Source organism: Xenopus tropicalis, chromosome 10 (genome assembly GCF_000004195.4).
Source record: "Xenopus tropicalis strain Nigerian chromosome 10, UCB_Xtro_10.0, whole genome shotgun sequence".
Classification (NCBI taxonomy): Eukaryota; Metazoa; Chordata; class Amphibia; order Anura; family Pipidae; genus Xenopus; species Xenopus tropicalis.
This window is the reverse complement of record NC_030686.2, coordinates 37,943,379-37,962,851: the sequence shown is the minus strand read 5'-3', so window position 1 is coordinate 37,962,851 and position 19,473 is coordinate 37,943,379. Positions and strand designations below refer to the sequence as shown.

Sequence of the window (19,473 nt, the reverse complement as noted above, 5' to 3'; positions counted from 1 at the left end):
AACCTGGCCGATCGAGATCTCGCCAATTTCAGGCCAGATATCGGTCGGCCAGGCCGCTCTGTTCTGCCCATACATGGGCCGATTAGCTGCCGAATCAGTCCAAGGGACCGATATCGGCAGCTATAGTCGGCCCGTGTATGGGGACCTTAAGTCTAAGGGAGATGGCCTTTCCATAATTTGGAACTTTCTGGATAATGAGTTTCTGGATAAGCGGTCCGATACCTGTATATGGATATTATAACAAAATAGAAGGGCTGTGGGAGGCTATAAGGAATGTTCATGCCACCCAACATGAGACAGAGGCATCTGAAACAATAAACAGGCAGTGCCACCTTCTAAAGGGACAGCTTTGCTTTCAAATGGGGTGTATTTGCCCTTGAATATACACAAACGACAGCTTCAATATGATCATTACTGGTTAGATAACCAGTAGCGGTGCAGTCAGCCGAGAAGCGGCAGCTGAATATCTGATCCTCGGACGCTCTGACATTGATAGGAATATTTTTAGAATTTACTGTCTTTCTGATCTCTTGCCAGGAAAGGGGGACTGAAGAAGTTCAGTTCTTTTTAATAACTGTCAGATATGTCTTTATAAACATTTTCCCACCCTGTTATAACATGGCACAAAGGCTGCATCTCAGTTTTGGTACAACAGGGCAGTTCTTTGGTTCGGGGTTAGATCCTGTTAGTTCTCTTGGACATTTTCCATCATGTCTCGGAGTTCCACTAAGTAAAGGATATGCCTGACCTGTGCTTGTAGCTCAAGTGTGCAGATGGCTGCATAGAGGTTTAAAGGGTAACTAGAATGCTGACAACTGATTTCTATCTTAAACATCACAGAGCACTGCCTGTTTATAAAGCATGGTAAAGTCACATACTTAAATTACAAGAGTATAACATAATAACAATCACATAAGAAGAGAAAAGCAACACCAATTAAGTGCAAAGACTTTGCTCCCTTTAGAGGTACGTACAATTTTTGGCCAATTATGGGCATATAAAGCCAATCTCCTAATTTGTCTAGTGGCCTAAACGAGCAGATCTACATGGAATTAGGAATGGGTCTGTGGCCCCTCCTGTTGCCAATTTTGTTGCTACCCCGTACTTGATAGGAGACACCGGTATCTCAGTGTGTTGAAAAAGTAAGTTGGAGGTTGGGCTCAGTGTCGGACTGGGACCCCAGGGGCCCACCAGAAAACCTCAAACCATGGACACATTCTCCAAACTATTTTTCTTCCTCTTCTCATTTAACCTCTACAAGTCTATTTTCTTTACATGCTACAATCTACTCCATGTTTCCAAGCAAAAAAAAGGGAATGACCATGAAATAGGCCAAATGGTTAGAGGCAGGAGGGCCCACTGACCCCTGGGCCCACCGGGAGATTTCCTGGTATCCTGGGGGCCAGTCCGACACTGGTTGGGGTACATTTGGATTTCTCCCTTTATTTCACAGGCTGATGTTTTTAGGGAGGTTGAAACAAGATTAGTTGTTGCCCTGGGCCCTGCAGAGCAAATGCTGTAGGTAAGACTGAGGGATAGCATATAAAATAGAGCAAGATGGGGACAGTAGGACAAGATGGCTGGTTGCACAACTACCAGCACCCACCCACAGCCAAAGGCCAGACCCACCTCCAAGACCTAATTACAGCACCCATATCATTCAAACTTACAATGAAAGGTCAGACCGAACACGTTCTAGATAACGACACTGTTCCTCTGAAAGTGAAACCCATTGGGACCGAAGCCAGACAGGTCAGCTGGCTACACATTCAGTGAACCTGGTAAAAACTTTACTGATAAACAATATCCACAAAGTTAAAAAGTTGGCAAAGGAGCTGGGTCATTCTTCTCTATCCAAACAGGATATGTCTCCCTGATTGCAATTGGCAGATCTTATGCACGTCACTGTGCAGATTAACTGGACCGCAATGCAGTCATTTATAAATGTTTATATTTGTCTATTGAAAATAATATGCAGTTTTGGCCTATATCTCAGGGTGACTGAACATAATGTCAGGTCTTCAGGAGTAGGAGACATTAACCCTATGGCTCAATCCTCTCAGAACAGGCCAGATCGGTCATTACCCCAATCTGATCCATGTCACTATCCAGGAAGACCCTGTGCCTCATAAATATAAAAATATGGACTGATTACTGCCTTTATACACAAAGGTGGTTCATCTTATGGTGTCCATCACACAGAATTCTAATCTACTTCCACATCTGTCATCTCAAACATAATGGGGCTTTACTAAGCCATCCAGGTACAAGTTACCAGAAGATCTCCTGGTGGACCTAGGACAATTCCCATCAGCACTTTCTTATTTCTACCATAGGCCAATGGTGAAAATATTGTTGGGAGTGGCAATTCCATATCAGCTTCTCTGGTGGGCCCTACTAAGCTCAGTCTAGCACTGTCCACGTATCTTCTACTTGGGTTCATATGCAGAAGTATTGTAACATCAACCAGGCACTTCTATTCCCAACAATCAGCTGTTTGGGCATTAGGTAGGCTGAATATTTTGGACTGCCGTTTTGGTAAAAACATAAATTGTCTTATGTCTGGGTGGGAGAGTATAACAGGGTTTGCTGTCATTTGGGAGAAGCAACTACAACATTGGAAAACTAGAACATTAAAGATGTCTATAGGACTCATGATGTACCGTCATTTTCAGGCATATAAATATATATATATGTGCAGAACAACAAGAAAAGCAGGATTTATTTGGAAGGGAAGTGCCATAATGAAATAAGCATTTACAGTATCATTATTAAGAGAAGGGAAATTACCACTTCCCCAAGTTCCAGGTTCAAGAGGCGTTCTGTAGATCTGTTATGTTACGCAACCCTCGCCTGTTACAGCAGTTTAATCCCATGAAGCAAAGTGCTTATCAATGTAGACTTTGCTTCCCTTTTTTAATAAACAAAAACCACCGGGTTGATATTCTATACGCTGACATTTAAGACTGCGGAACAAATGTAAAAGCACACGTGCCCCATGATGTTCTCTGCCCAACAGCGATGCATTCACCTGCGAGTAACTCATTTTGACTTTTGCTTGGCCGCACAATTACACATTCCCTGATACCACAGTTTGCTTTGTGCCTCATTTAGCAACTTGATAAAAAGGGATAGACATGCTTTTTCCATGTGACCTTTAATTAGCTGACAGTAAGTTGTACTAGAGAGATCTGATATGGCTTTGGCTTCACTGTTATCACCGAAGCACAACAGGAGGCTCATTCTTTCTTGACATTTTACCTTATCTTGTATACCTTATTGCCCTTCTGTGATTCACCCCAACCATCTCATTTGTTGTTCTTGTACTCAGGTCTGAAGTTATAGGACAAGGATACAGGTCTGAAGTTATAGAACAAGGTTACAGGTCTGAAGTTATAGAGCAAGGATACAGGTCTGAAGTTATAGAGCAAGGATACAGGTCTGAAGTTATAGAGCAAGGATACAGGTCTGAAGTTATAGAACAAGGATACAGGTCTGAAGTTATAGAACAAGGATACAGGTCTGAAGTTATAGAACAAGGTTACAGGTCTGAAGTTATAGAGCAAGGATACAGGTCTGAAGTTATAGAACAAGGTTACAGGTCTGAAGTTATAGAGCAAGGATACAGGTCTGAAGTTATAGAGCAAGGATACAGGTCTGAAGTTATAGAACAAGGATACAGGTCTGAAGTTATAGAACAAGGTTACAGGTCTGAAGTTATAGAGCAAGGATACAGGTCTGAAGTTATAGAACAAGGTTACAGGTCTGAAGTTATAGAGCAAGGATACAGGTCTGAAGTTATAGAGCAAGGATACAGGTCTGAAGTTATAGAGCAAGGATACAGGTCTGAAGTTATAGAACAAGGTTACAGGTCTGAAGTTATAGAGCAAGGATACAGGTCTGAAGTTATAGAACAAGGTTACAGGTCTGAAGTTATAGAGCAAGGATACAGGTCTGAAGTTATAGAGCAAGGATACAGGTCTGAAGTTATAGAACAAGGATACAGGTCTGAAGTTATAGAGCAAGGATACAGGTCTGAAGTTATAGAACAAGGTTACAGGTCTGAAGTTATAGAACAAGGATACAGGTCTGAAGTTATAGAACAAGGATACAGGTCTGAAGTTATAGAACAAGGTTACAGGTCTGAAGTTATAGAGCAAGGATACAGGTCTGAAGTTATAGAACAAGGTTACAGGTCTGAAGTTATAGAGCAAGGATACAGGTCTGAAGTTATAGAGCAAGGATACAGGTCTGAAGTTATAGAACAAGGATACAGGTCTGAAGTTATAGAACAAGGATACAGGTCTGAAGTTATAGGACAAGGATACAGGTCTGAAGTTATAGGACAAGGATACAGGTCTGAAGTTATAGAACAAGGATACAGGTCTGAAGTTATAGAACAAGGATCCCATGGCAATGCAGAAAGGATATAAGGAATATAACAACTGCCTAGGCATCCAGTATATTTCTATTCTGAAGCCATTTTTAAATGGCCTTGTCTTATTTCAGCGGTATCTTCTGCACACATGGATATGCACAAGTTCTGGGGCCACATGTGCGATGGTCGAATTGTCTTGTGTGGCCCTATCCGATGTGGTCTGCCTGAGTCGTGGCAAAGTAATTTAGAAAATGGGGTAGCTTAGATGCTTGTTGGGAGGAAAGCTTGTGACTAAGCTCTCTGCAATAGGCCGCAACTAGATACTTAGAAGCAGCCAATCAGCTCCAACATGCTTGGTCTCTATAAAATCCAGTGGTGACATTTATCAAGCAGTAGAGATTAGGAGCTCAGTATAACCCATACCAACCAATCAGCAAGCAGTATACTGCAAGTTGGAAACAACAAAAGGTTAGGCCTGGCCCTATTGGCATATTTCAAGAAGAGTCCTCTATCAAAAGAAATACAGGAATTATTGTCTCCTTTTTTGTAAACATGTTCTTGGGTATCGGACTTCCTTTCTCAGGAAAATCTTTCATTCCTGGGCCAGAGTGTGCACAGTTCTCTCCTCTCTCCCTTCTCCTGCTCCCCCCCCTCCCATAAGAATTCTTAATAATCCCTGCCCACACCCTTAGGAATGTGTAATCTGAGCTACCAACGGCTGGAGCTGCAGCAGGAAGCTACTTAAAATGGCAGCTGCTGTCTTAAACAAACGGATCAAGCTTCTAGGGCTCTTTACTCGGGTATGGTAATATTTTCTGCAGACTAAATATAGTTTTCTAGGTGGCACTAATGTGGCAAATCTATTGCCAGTAAAATGCAAAAATGACTTTCCTTCTCCTTTAAAGTGCAGGGCTATTATTTGCCCATAGAGCTTGTTTCTTGTTTCTCAACGTATGGGTCAATACACTGGTGGATATTGTGCTCCCTTTGTGGTGTTTCTATGGGGGCAAGCTCTTTCCATTTATTGGCCACAGCGGCACACCTGAAGGCCCTTTATGTCCCTGCATCACAAATATAATGCTAGGCTGGGGCACAGAGGGGTAAAACCAAAACCAGATTTACTTGACTGCCATTATCAGGACAGAAAATCTTCAAGTAGAATTTGCCTATATATCATGAGATGCCACAAAATGTATGTGAACTGCTCTGCTCCCGTGACATTCTGTTTTTGCATTATGGTATATTTTTAGCATCCTAGCAATTTTTTCCTTTTCATGGTTACTTGGTGACATTCCAGCTCCCTGTCATTTTGGCTTAAGACCATGGATTCCTATATGCTCGGCGGTGCTGACCTCTGCTGATCTTGGCTGTTCCTCCTCGTTCTGGGACATTTCCATTTTTTATTGCTGTCATTTTATCTGGAATTTTTATTTAACCGGCCAAGGAAGTAGCTTTCCACATGTGACTATTTGCTGATATTTTAAGATTATTTATTCCCCTGCATTTAAAACACCGATGTGCAGTCATCATTGTGGCCCAGAACTTTCAGACTGGCCAATTAAAAGGCTTGTCCCCCTACCCCTGTATTCCCTCACTTGTACTGAGAGCTATCTCCCATAACCCCTGTATTCCCTCACTTGTACTGAGAGCTATCCCCCTACCCCTGTATTACCTCACTTGTACTGAGAGCTATCTCCCATACCCCTGTATTCCCTCACTTGTACTGAGAGCTATCCCCCCTACCCCTGTATTCCCTCACTTGTACTGAGAGCTATCTCCCCTACCCCTGTATTCCCTCACTTGTACTGAGAGCTATCTCCCATACCCCTGTATTCCCTCACTTGTACTGAGAGCTATCTCCCATACCCCTGTATTCCCTCACTTGTACTGAGAGCTATCTCCCCTACCCCTGTATTCCCTCACTTGTACTGAGAGCTATCCCCCATAACCCTGTATTCCCTCACTTGTACTGAGAGCTATCTCCCCTACCCCTGTATTCCCTCACTTGTACTAAGAGCTATCTCCCCTACCCCTGTATTCCCTCACTTGTACTGAGAGCTATCTCCCCTACCCCTGTATTCCCTCACTTGTACTGAGAGCTATCCCCCTACCCCTGTATTCCCTCACTTGTACTGAGAGCTATCTCCCCATACCCCTGTATTCCCTCACTTGTACTGAGAGCTATCTCCCCTACCCCTGTATTCCCTCACTTGTACTGAGAGCTATCTCCCCTACCCCTGTATTCCCTCACTTGTACTGAGAGCTATCTCCCCTACCCCTGTATTCCCTCACTTGTACTGAGAGCTATCTCCCCTACCCCTGTATTCCCTCACTTGTACTGAGAGCTATCTCCCCTACCCCTGTATTCCCTCACTTGTACTGAGAGCTATCTCCTCTACCCCTGTATTCCCTCACTTGTACTGAGAGCTATCCCCCCTACCCCTGTATTCCCTCACTTGTACTGAGAGCTATCTCCCATACCCCTGTATTCCCTCACTTGTACTGAGAGCTATCTCCCATACCCCTGTATTCCCTCACTTGTACTGAGAGCTATCCCCCCTACCCCTGTATTCCCTCACTTGTACTGAGAGCTATCTCCCCTACCCCTGTATTCCCTCACTTGTACTGAGAGCTATCTCCCCTACCCCTGTATTCCCTCACTTGTACTGAGAGCTATCTCCCCTACCCCTGTATTCCCTCACTTGTACTGAGAGCTATCCCCCCTACCCCTGTACTCCCTCACTTGTACTGAGAGCTATCTCCCATAACCCTGTATTCCCTCACTTGTACTGAGAGCTATCTCCCATAACCCTGTATTCCCTCACTTGTACTGAGAGCTATCTCCCATACCCCTGTATTCCCTCACTTGTACTGAGAGCTATCTCCCATACCCCTGTATTCCCTCACTTGTACTGAGAGCTATCCCCCCTACCCCTGTATTCCCTCACTTGTACTGAGAGCTATCTCCCCTACCCCTGTATTCCCTCACTTGTACTGAGAGCTATCTCCCCTACCCCTGTATTCCCTCACTTGTACTGAGAGCTATCCCCCTACCCCTGTATTCCCTCACTTGTACTGAGAGCTATCCCCCCTACCCCTGTATTCCCTCACTTGTACTGAGAGCTATCTCCCCTACCCCTGTATTCCCTCACTTGTACTGAGAGCTATCTCCCCTACCCCTGTATTCCCTCACTTGTACTGAGAGCTATCTCCCATACCCCTGTATTCCCTCACTTGTACTGAGAGCTATCCCCCCTACCCCTGTATTCCCTCACTTGTACTGAGAGCTATCTCCCATACCCCTGTATTCCCTCACTTGTACTGAGAGCTATCTCCCCTACCCCTGTATTCCCTCACTTGTACTGAGAGCTATCTCCCCTACCCCTGTATTCCCTCACTTGTACTGAGAGCTATCTCCCATACCCCTGTATTCCCTCACTTGTACTGAGAGCTATCCCCCCTACCCCTGTATTCCCTCACTTGTACTGAGAGCTATCCCCCCCTACCCCTGTATTCCCTCACTTGTACTGAGAGCTATCTCCCCTACCCCTGTATTCCCTCACTTGTACTGAGAGCTATCTCCCCTACCCCTGTATTCCCTCACTTGTACTGAGAGCTATCTCCCATACCCCTGTATTCCCTCACTTGTACTGAGAGCTATCTCCCCTACCCCTGTATTCCCTCACTTGTACTGAGAGCTATCTCCCCTACCCCTGTATTCCCTCACTTGTACTGAGAGCTATCTCCCCTACCCCTGTATTCCCTCACTTGTACTGAGAGCTATCTCCTCTACCCCTGTATTCCCTCACTTGTACTGAGAGCTATCCCCCCTACCCCTGTATTCCCTCACTTGTACTGAGAGCTATCTCCCATACCCCTGTATTCCCTCACTTGTACTGAGAGCTATCTCCCATACCCCTGTATTCCCTCACTTGTACTGAGAGCTATCCCCCCTACCCCTGTATTCCCTCACTTGTACTGAGAGCTATCTCCCCTACCCCTGTATTCCCTCACTTGTACTGAGAGCTATCTCCCCTACCCCTGTATTCCCTCACTTGTACTGAGAGCTATCTCCCCTACCCCTGTATTCCCTCACTTGTACTGAGAGCTATCCCCCCTACCCCTGTACTCCCTCACTTGTACTGAGAGCTATCTCCCATAACCCTGTATTCCCTCACTTGTACTGAGAGCTATCTCCCATAACCCTGTATTCCCTCACTTGTACTGAGAGCTATCTCCCATACCCCTGTATTCCCTCACTTGTACTGAGAGCTATCTCCCATACCCCTGTATTCCCTCACTTGTACTGAGAGCTATCCCCCCTACCCCTGTATTCCCTCACTTGTACTGAGAGCTATCTCCCCTACCCCTGTATTCCCTCACTTGTACTGAGAGCTATCTCCCCTACCCCTGTATTCCCTCACTTGTACTGAGAGCTATCCCCCTACCCCTGTATTCCCTCACTTGTACTGAGAGCTATCCCCCCCTACCCCTGTATTCCCTCACTTGTACTGAGAGCTATCTCCCATACCCCTGTATTCCCTCACTTGTACTGAGAGCTATCTCCCCTACCCCTGTATTCCCTCACTTGTACTGAGAGCTATCTCCCCTACCCCTGTATTCCCTCACTTGTACTGAGAGCTATCTCCCATACCCCTGTATTCCCTCACTTGTACTGAGAGCTATCCCCCCTACCCCTGTATTCCCTCACTTGTACTGAGAGCTATCTCCCCTACCCCTGTATTCCCTCACTTGTACTGAGAGCTATCTCCCCTACCCCTGTATTCCCTCACTTGTACTGAGAGCTATCTCCCCTACCCCTGTATTCCCTCACTTGTACTGAGAGCTATCTCCCCTACCCCTGTATTCCCTCACTTGTACTGAGAGCTATCTCCCATACCCCTGTATTCCCTCACTTGTACTGAGAGCTATCCCCCCTACCCCTGTATTCCCTCACTTGTACTGAGAGCTATCTCCCCTACCCCTGTATTCCCTCACTTGTACTGAGAGCTATCTCCCCTACCCCTGTATTCCCTCACTTGTACTGAGAGCTATCTCCCCTACCCCTGTATTCCCTCACTTGTACTGAGAGCTATCTCCCATACCCCTGTATTCCCTCACTTGTACTGAGAGCTATCCCCCCTACCCCTGTATTCCCTCACTTGTACTGAGAGCTATCTCCCCTACCCCTGTATTCCCTCACTTGTACTGAGAGCTATCTCCCCTACCCCTGTATTCCCTCACTTGTACTGAGAGCTATCTCCCATACCCCTGTATTCCCTCACTTGCCAATAATCCATCCAGACCCTTCTTGAAGCCTTAATTTAATGTATTAGGCAGCCTGACTGATTCGGGGAGGGCATTCCACAACTTCACAGCTCTGTGTTATTGTTTTCTATGTTGACTTGCATTGGACTTTAATCAGCTCCTATTGATCTGTATAAATTCACATATGCCCCACCTTATATTGTGGAAAGACTTATCTATAATTTCCAAAAAAGCCTTAAAGTAAAAGGCCCAATTAAATCCGGGCCTGGCAATATCTTAATGGTCTTTGCTGTGGACTGATTCCCCTCCCCTTCTTTTTACCAACAGCTTGGGATACTTGTGACATACAGTAGTTGCATAGCAGTTTAAAAGACACGTGTCCATCAGGTTCAACCTTTCGCCCAAGTAAGTCCTGCCTAACTTCTAGATAATCCAAAATAACCCTATATAATGCAGCCTACAACTTGCCTCACTGTCACTTGCAGAAAAGGCACCCAATCTTTCCTTGCACCTATCTATCTGCCAGCACAAACACCTCAGGGAGAGAATCTCTCAAAATAGAACCTACTTTATTGTTATTGTAAGGTGGCCTTGTGATCTTGGGAAAGATTCTCTGCTGAATAAAGCACCAGAGTTTCATTTGTGATGCCTTATATATCTATACTTACTGATAATATCCCATCATGTTCCCTTCTTAGTCAAAACAGTTACTATTATTAAAAAAAATCCAGTAGCTAACGTTTAATAATTCCATTTTACATTTTTTTCTAGTAGATTTTCAGCAATAGATGGTTCATTCGTATGTTTTCTTAAACTAGTGTTGTTCTTCTAGAAGCAACTCAGCCATGTTGTTTGTTAGTATTGCCCTGTACATTGCAGACTCATGCTTACCGGTGCTTAAACTCTCTTCTGTCTTAATGGTCTTTGCTCTGGACTGGCATTTTTTTTTGCTGCAGCGAAGTTTATTATCCGCAAGTATTCCAAGGTCCTCCCTCTATCAAGGATACTACTATCTTAGTCTCATTAAGGATATAAATAGTTTGCATATTTTCCCATTCTAAGCGCTTAACCTTCCATTTATCACAAAACCTCATTTCGTACGATATTCGGTCAGTGTATGGCGGACCGACTAGACGACCAATATCGCAAAGTCTGAGGATATCGGCAGTGTCGGACTGGGCCGCCGGGACACTGGGAAAAATCCCGGTGGGCCCCAGCGGCCCAGTCCGACCTTTGCCGGCGCTCCCCCTACTGACTGTTCCTCCCCGACGCGTTCAATTTATACTCGCTAGTGGAGGACGTCGGGGGGGGGTTAGGGGACGCGGCTGGGGCACCTGCAGGGCCCCTGGGGCGGGAGCCCCGGTGGGCCCTGCACCCCCCAGTCCGACCCTGGATATCGGTCATCTCGTCGATGGGGCAGGTTAAAAGCTGAATCGGCAGATGGAGGTAGAATTCCTATTGTTTACCCTGGGGTAAATGAACAATCTTTCCTTAGACCACAGTATCTAGTAGAATTAAGTCTAAAACAACTGGACTTTTCTGAGTTTCCAACTGAAGAAGCCACTCGGATGAGTGGTGAAACGTTTTCAAGAAAAACTCAGAAAAGTCCAGTTGTTTTAGACTTAATTCTACTAGATACTGTATATCATGACCTGGATGAATGAGAATCTTCATAGACTTTCCTTAGACCAATCGCTACATGTATGGCCACCTTTAGGCACCCAGGGGTATCCAGACCCCACTGCAAAGATGACCCGTCCTGGATGGACTCAGCAGTTCTCCATAGTTGTGTGTTATTATTAACAGGTACTTTTCTTTCAATACCCTATTAGCAAACAACAGCTCCTCTATCAGAACCCATCAGAACCCCATAATACGTACTGCTGACAGTTGCTCTCCTTCAGCCATTTGTCTATTCATTTACAAATAGCACCACCAAGACTATGAGCTGTCCTTATTGAAACCAGATTTATTGCTACTTATAATGCCATTCACCAGGACATAATCTTTGGCAACTAAGACATCTTCATATGACTGAAGGGTAAAGCATTAAACCCTTTTTCAAATATAAGAAATTCCATCAAGCCATTGGTACAATATTAGGTGAGAAAATCAGAATTAATTTACCGGCTAAAGCTGATCTAAGTTCTTAATACTTTAGTTTCATGTCCTTCCTTCTACCCCCTACAAAGAAAGAAGAGTTGCTTTTTCATGACTTCATAACCATATATTCTATTTTTATTTGGCTGGTGGAAAGGTTTGCTTTCCCACAATGCTGACACAATGGTGAGCCGGTACCTAGGGGGGGCCGAGAGATTACCTGACGCTTCCCCTAATGCTTAAAGAGTTGGGGTGGTACACACATTGCAGAGCATCACTGCTACCAGCGCGGTCATTGGCCAACAGAGTTTCTATAATGCGCAATATATAATGCCAATCCAATCAAGACAGCGTGCCTAGGATAGCGACGCTCTAAAATTCACCCCTACTTTCCTGAAGTTTAGTGTCTTTGCTAACCTCACTATAAGTTTGTTCTTTGTAACATACATTAAAAAAGACATTTGGGATCATCAGGTAACCATACGCTTACCGAAAATCATTCAAAACTTTATTTTTCATGATTTTCTCCATGTAGTTCCAGCTTTACACTCTGACTTATGTCCTTCCATTCATCTCTGCTTACCTTAACCTACTCTCCACCATTCTATGCTAAGTAACAATGAACAAGTCAAGACTTTCCCCCCACCCCCAAAAGAACGCAAATATGGACTTGGTACATTCCAAAGATTGTACTGATCATACATAAACAGATAGACAGACACAGAGGCACCAATCCACACACATGGGCATATATACACAGAACCCCCTATATACTTACATGGGCATATATACACAGAGACCCCTATATACTTACATGGGCATATATACACAGAGACCCCTATACACTTACATGGGCATATATACACAGAGACCCCTATACACTTACATGGGCATATATACACAGAGACCCCTATATACTTACATGGGCTTATATACACAGAGACCCCTATACACTTACATGGGCATATATACACAGAGACCCCTATATACTTACATGGGGATATATACACAGGGACCCCTATATACTTACATGGGCATATATACACAGAGACCCCTATACACTTACATGGGCATATATACACAGAGACCCCTATACACTTACATGGGCATATATACACAGAGACCCCTATATACTTACATGGGGATATATACACAGGGACCCCTATATACTTACATGGGCATATATACACAGAGACCCCTATATACTTACATGGGCATATATACACAGAGACCCCTATATACTTACATGGGCATATATACACAGAGACCCCTATATACTTACATGGGCATATATACACAGAGACCCCTATATACTTACATGGGCATATATACACAGAGACCCCTATACACTTACATGACCTTATATACACAGAGACCCCTATACACTTACATGGGCATATATACACAGAGACCCCTATACACTTACATGGGCTTATATACACAGAGACCCCTATATACTTACATGGGCATATATACACAGAGACCCCTATACACTTACATGACCTTATATACACAGAGACCCCTATACACTTACATGGGCATATATACACAGAGACCCCTATACACTTACATGGGCTTATATACACAGAGACCCCTATATACTCTTACATGGGCATATATACACAGAGACCCCCATGTACTTACATGGGCTTATATACACAGAGACCCCTATATACTTACATGGGCATATATACACAGAGACCCCTATATACTTACATGGGCATATATACACAGAGACCCCTATATACTTACATGGGCTTATATACACAGAGACCCCTATATACTTACATGGGCTTATATACACAGAGACCCCTATATACTTACATGGGCATATATACACAGAGACCCCCATATACTTACATGGGCATATATACACAGAGACCCCCATATACTTACATGGGCATATATACACAGAGACCCCCATATACTTACATGGGCATATATACACAGAGACCCCCATATACTTACATGGGCATATATACACAGAGACCCCCATATACTTACATGGGCATATATACACAGCCACCAATATATATTATATATATATATATATATATATATATATATATATATATATATATATATATGTAAAAATGCTGATGCACACCAGGAAAATTTAATCAATTTAGATCGACGTTTCGGTCCTCACCCAGGACCTTTATCAAGATATGTATATATATATATATATATATATATATATATATATATATATATATACACACACACATACACATATACTTTTCATTTAACAATACAAAAAAAAACAAGGGAAAAGGACTGTGCTTAGAAGCAATGCTGGGAGCTGCACATTAGTTATCTCCTTGGCTTCAGGCTCCTGCCCGAGTGTCGGAGTTACACTATCCCTGATGGATAACTCTGTGCATCTCTGCCACACACGGTGCGGGGACACGGGGGCCAAGCATCACTAGCATCATAACATGTGTTTTAACATCAAAATGACATTATCTCAGAATTCCATTACCTGCATGACTTATTAAGGGCTACGGTACATACAGCACAGTATCGTGCCCCAGTCTGCTCACTACTCACTCCTATAGAGAGCGCCTGGGGTCACTGGCAATGATCACACAAGAGCGCACATCTTATAGCAAATTGTGAGTGTTGGGAGACCCAGGCATTTCCCTCACTTTATAGGGCAGGAAGCCGGTGGTCTCTGGATCCCCATCACAAGAAGTATCACTCTAATTACATCTGCCATAGCCATACAATCAAGTAGTTGGAATTGTAGCCAATTTATAGAGAATGCCTTTAATTTTAACCCCTTCCTTGTGGGAGTGATGTACCATTAGAACAGACAAAGAGTTATATGGTTCTAAAGCTCTATATAACGGAACCTGAATGAAACATGATTTGTGGGTACATGAACATGCATGTATCTGTATATCTATGTATGTATCTCACATATACATATATATACAATATATATACAATATATATACACACAGTTGGTGTTCGAAACAGCAGATTCTTTTCAATAAATTCAGATTTTTCTATAATTATATATATATGAGTGGTATTTGTATATCTGTAAAATATCTCTCTATCTCTCTGTACTGATATACACGCATGTACAATGTGTGTGTTTTAGACATATTTGTCTGCATATTGTTAACATTTATTTATAAAGCGCCAACATATTCCGCAGCGCTGTATAATATTAATCTATCTGTACATCTATGTATTTATCTTCATGTAAATAGATTAATGTATACATGATATGTATACAGTGTATATACTGTATATATTAACAGATGTATATGTGTGTATGTTTGTATGTATGTATGTGTATCTATATATATATGTACAGTTATATGTATATTCACACCACTCACAGGCATATATATATATGCGGACACATTTGCCAATGCTGCAGAATTAGCCGGGGGGAATACCAACATCTGCCCTGGCATCCCCGCCAGCCGCACCGTACTCCACATTCCTGTGTTCTGCACCAATTCAGCCCAACCACAATGACACAAGTCTTCCTACAAGTTTCCTGATCCCCAGTAGGGGCATAAGCCAGCCTCCCCCCAATACAAGTCTCCCCAACATGAATCCTGCACCCATGCTTCCATTGATCTACAATGTGTCTCCCAAGCAGATGGGACCTGTTTGTTATGACAAGCGGCTGCCGGGCTGCCCCCCCCCTGCATGGAGGAAAGATCCTTTGTTTAGAGATCTGTGCAGAATAAAAAGGGGGATTTACCTTTGGTTTGTTAAAAGCCTTGCTCTCCATAGTGCTCAGTGTAATCCCTGCTGTGGAGCTCGGTGACAGATTGTGTGAGGGTTCTACTCCCTGTAGCCCGGCAGTGCTCTATGTCCTAGTGGTAGTTCAGCCTATTCACTATAGACACACCTCTTCTGTGCTGTGAAAAACTAGCAGGCAGAACATATCCTGCACTGATATAATCAGCCCAGGCTCAGCCAGCTACAGCAATAAAATGACCACACCGGTATGAGTGCTCTAGGAGCAAAATACAAGTATTTATTGGGGTAATTAGGCTATCATTCCTTAGCTGATCATTAATAACTCCCAGCAGCTTCACTCAGCAATTTAGAATATATCTGATTTATGGGAAAGCTGTGATCATGTATTTTCCTATTTGTGTATATGATGGTGCATTTGCACCTTTCAATAAGAATTATTCCTTTCTTGACTTCGGTAAGTAAAATGTTTTACCTGATTTATGGATAGCCAAAAGGAGATGGGGGTGGGCAAAAATGTGAGCAAAACATATCACATATTAAACTCTTGACTTTTCAAGCAATATAGAAGGTCCTTGTAGTATTAGTGGTGATAATAGCCTCTGGGAAGGGACTGTGGCTGTGGGATAGCAGGTATAGTAGGGAGAGATGGTGCCTATAGTAGCAGTGGGGGGATAATAGCCTCTGGGAAGGGACTGGGGCTGTGGGATAGCAGGTATAGTAGGGAGAGATGGTGCCTATAGTAGCAGTGGGGGGATAATAGCCTCTGGGAAGGGACTGTGGCTGTGGGATAGCAGGTATAGTAGGGAGAGATGGTGCCTATAGTAGCAGTGGGGGGATAATAGCCTCTGGGAAGGGACTGGGGCTGTGGGATAGCAGGTATAGTAGGGAGAGATAGTGCCTATAGTAGCAGTGGGGGGATAATAGCCTCTGGGAAGGGACTGGGGCTGTGGGATAGCAGGTATAGTAGGGAGAGATGGTGCCTATAGTAGCAGTGGGGGGATAATAGCCTCTGGGAAGGGACTGGGGCTGTGGGATAGCAGGTATAGTAGGGAGAGATGGTGCCTATAGTAGCAGTGGGATAATTGCCTCTGGGAAGGGACCTGAGAGGTACAAAAGATCAACATTAAATAAGTTCAGACCTGGATATGTGGTGAGGCACAAAGGCCCGGGCCTAGGGTGGCACAAATGAAGGGGTGGAATGCCGCCCAGCCCCATCACATACGGAGCACTGGGAACATCACACACAGAAAACTTCAGCGCATTGTGCCCCCGGGGCTCCGTATGTGAAATAAATTGATGCGCTGCTCAGCGAGGGGAGGGGGCAGGCTCTGGGCGCCTTTATTAGAAATCCGCCGTTGGATAAGTAGATTACTATGGTGCCAGCTGTGCATTGCCTGCTAGCAGGGTATAGAGGCTGCGGTTCCCCAGCTGTATCAGATCTGTATTGGCTTTAAGTCGGTATCAGTAGAGAACAGCAACGTTCATGCTGCGGTTCTTACAGATTGACATGTAAAGAATCTGAAGCTCGAAGGAAAACAACATACAAACATGGAACCAGAGTTTGTAAAAACAAATTTCCTTGCCCTTAGGTGAGCGCTTACAGATCAGAGAATGTCACACGTGTTGCAACGCTCTCTCCGGAACAGCTGAAGCTTTCTTAAAGGAACAGACTCATGTGTATGTGACAGTTACACTGTATTCCATATCACATAGCAATAAATAATGTTCTAGCTGGGACATACAATTGCCCATATTATAATGGGAACCTGTTATCCGGAACGCTTGGGATCTGGGATTTTTCCGTAGTTTGGATCTCCATACCTTAAGACTGCTTAAAAACATTAATTAAAAACAATAATTTTAGCTATTAGGGTTGTTTTGCCACCAACATGGATTTAGGTAGCTTTGTAATAAGGCAGAGAAAGAATATTATATGTATAAATAAATCTATATATGCATGAAGATAGCCTATAGCCTGCCTATAACATCGGGAAATGATTGCATTATTATTCTTTGATTTTATGAGTGTTGTATATTTTGGGTAACTCCGGGTTGAGCAATAACCCACGCAATAGGTTTTGTAATTGTTACTGGTCCTTTATAGCATTCCCAGTAGAGCCAGTCAGATTAAGAAAGACTGACAGAGGAGGAAGGTGGTTGGACTGTGCTACTTAATATAAATAACGAGGCTGGGCCCCAAGATGCCTGCGGTAGCAGAGAACCGGAAATATATTGAATTAAGTATAAAACGCAAAGATTATCTATGGGCACTTCCTCTCTGTCTGGCAGAAAGTGACTACAGAACAGATCACTGACAGCCGGTGCAGAAAGTGACTAATTGGTGAGGAACAAATCATCACATTAAAAGGGCTTAACGAGGATTGAATCATAGTGATCGTATAATCCAGGAGCCGTACAGGAGGGGTAGCTTGGGAGGTAGTAGCGATGAGCAAATATTTTCATCAGGCATGAATTCGCTGTGAAATTCCGCATTTCGCCATCGGGGAATGTTTCGGCCAAGTGAAATGGGCATGTTTAATGGGCCAAGAATCTCCACTGGTGCACTTTCTCCAATGAGAATCCTGCCTACCAGCACTGTCCCGCCCAGTTTATGTACCTGTGGGTACCCACAGAATACCAGCTAACCAGGCTCCGACTGGACCACCGGGACACTGGGATAAAACCCGGTGGGCCCTGGCGGCCCAGACCTAACCCCTGTCGGTGCTCCCCTCGCCCACAGGTGTCCCTCCCCTGGCGCGTTTCCCTTACACGCGATCAGGGAAGATGTCGGGCAGTGGCTGGGGTCCCTGTTGGGGGGGGTGATTGAGGGCCCCCGCGGGGGATGGGCCCAGTGGGGGCACCTTGGGGGGTACAGAGCCCTTGGGGCAGCAGCCCCGGTGGCCCTTTACCCCCCAGTCCGACCCTGCAGCTAACCAATAATGTTTTGGGTGGAAAAACCCTTATTTCCATACCATGAGGTTAGTTGGCAGGCACCAAGCTCGGGCATAGGGGTACGGTGCATGTATTTGTAAAGCGAAGGAAAAAGTAACACTTACTCTACCTACTATAGCTGCCTGATCTGCCCCCTAGAGGCATATTACCTCCAGGGTACAGCGATATCACTTTCAGGATAAGTGGTGGGTACTGTATTGGCTTCTGGTAATGCCCCTGCAGGGTGGGTAAGGGTCCCCGGGGGGGGGGCAAATGTGGGCCACGTACTTTAGAAAAAACAGTAGTTGCAGAAACGCTTAGGATAGGCCTTATGGTGGCCATATGCAGGGGGATCATAAAGGGACAGATAAATACTGCGTCCAATAGCACTTACATTCACACGTAACTCCAATACCCAAGGGGTTGTACAAGTTAAGTTTTAGTATGTTAGAAAATGCCATATTCCTAGCAACTTTGCAATTGGTCTTCATTTCTTTTTTTACAGTTTTCAAATGATTTGCCTTCCTCTTCTACATCTTTCCAGCTTTAAATGGGGATCATTGACCCCAGCGAAACCAATTGCCAATGGTCAACGGAAAGTGAATTTTTCCTGTTGTTCTACTAATGATAGGAAATACCTCTTTAACTTGCCAGGGATTCCTTCCTACCCCTGAAAGAACTGCATTAAAAAAAATTGTGTCCTTTGTTACATCGATGGCTCATGAATAAGGCATAACTGGCCCATCATTGTGAGAGACAAGTGTTCCATAGGCACACAGGCAGAGAGCATGCTGGGAGCTGTACCTAAGGTAATTGCTTAGTGTTAATCCTGGCTCTCAACCCATTGCTTTGTTAATTGCTTCCTGCCCCCCATGTCTCATTTATAAACCCAACAAAACCATCACTGACAAGGTCTCATGGTTCTGCTGGGTGTGCATAGAGCTTTCCAGGGACACGCTGAAGGCCTGGAGATGCAAGCTGGATTTCTTTTGTTCCGCCCTTACAGAATGTTCCGCATTTGGGGCTGACTTTACTATAGCAACCCATCATGGTGTTTCTGTTGGAAG

General features: G+C 44.3%; 1 protein-coding gene across 2 annotated transcripts in view; it reads right to left on the bottom strand.

Annotated features, from left to right (window-relative positions):
• Positions 1–19,473, bottom strand: part of ada (adenosine deaminase) — an 85,228-nt gene that overhangs the window by 32,484 nt on the left and 33,271 nt on the right. Inside the window, 1 exon segment of one of the 2 annotated variants that reach the window (NM_001011025.1) lies at positions 15,474–15,547. The exons of the other annotated variant lie outside the window; for it this stretch is intronic. Within the exon segment in view, the coding sequence (NP_001011025.1) occupies positions 15,474–15,503 (30 nt within the window). The 5' untranslated portion in view covers positions 15,504–15,547. 2 annotated transcript variants of the gene reach the window in all.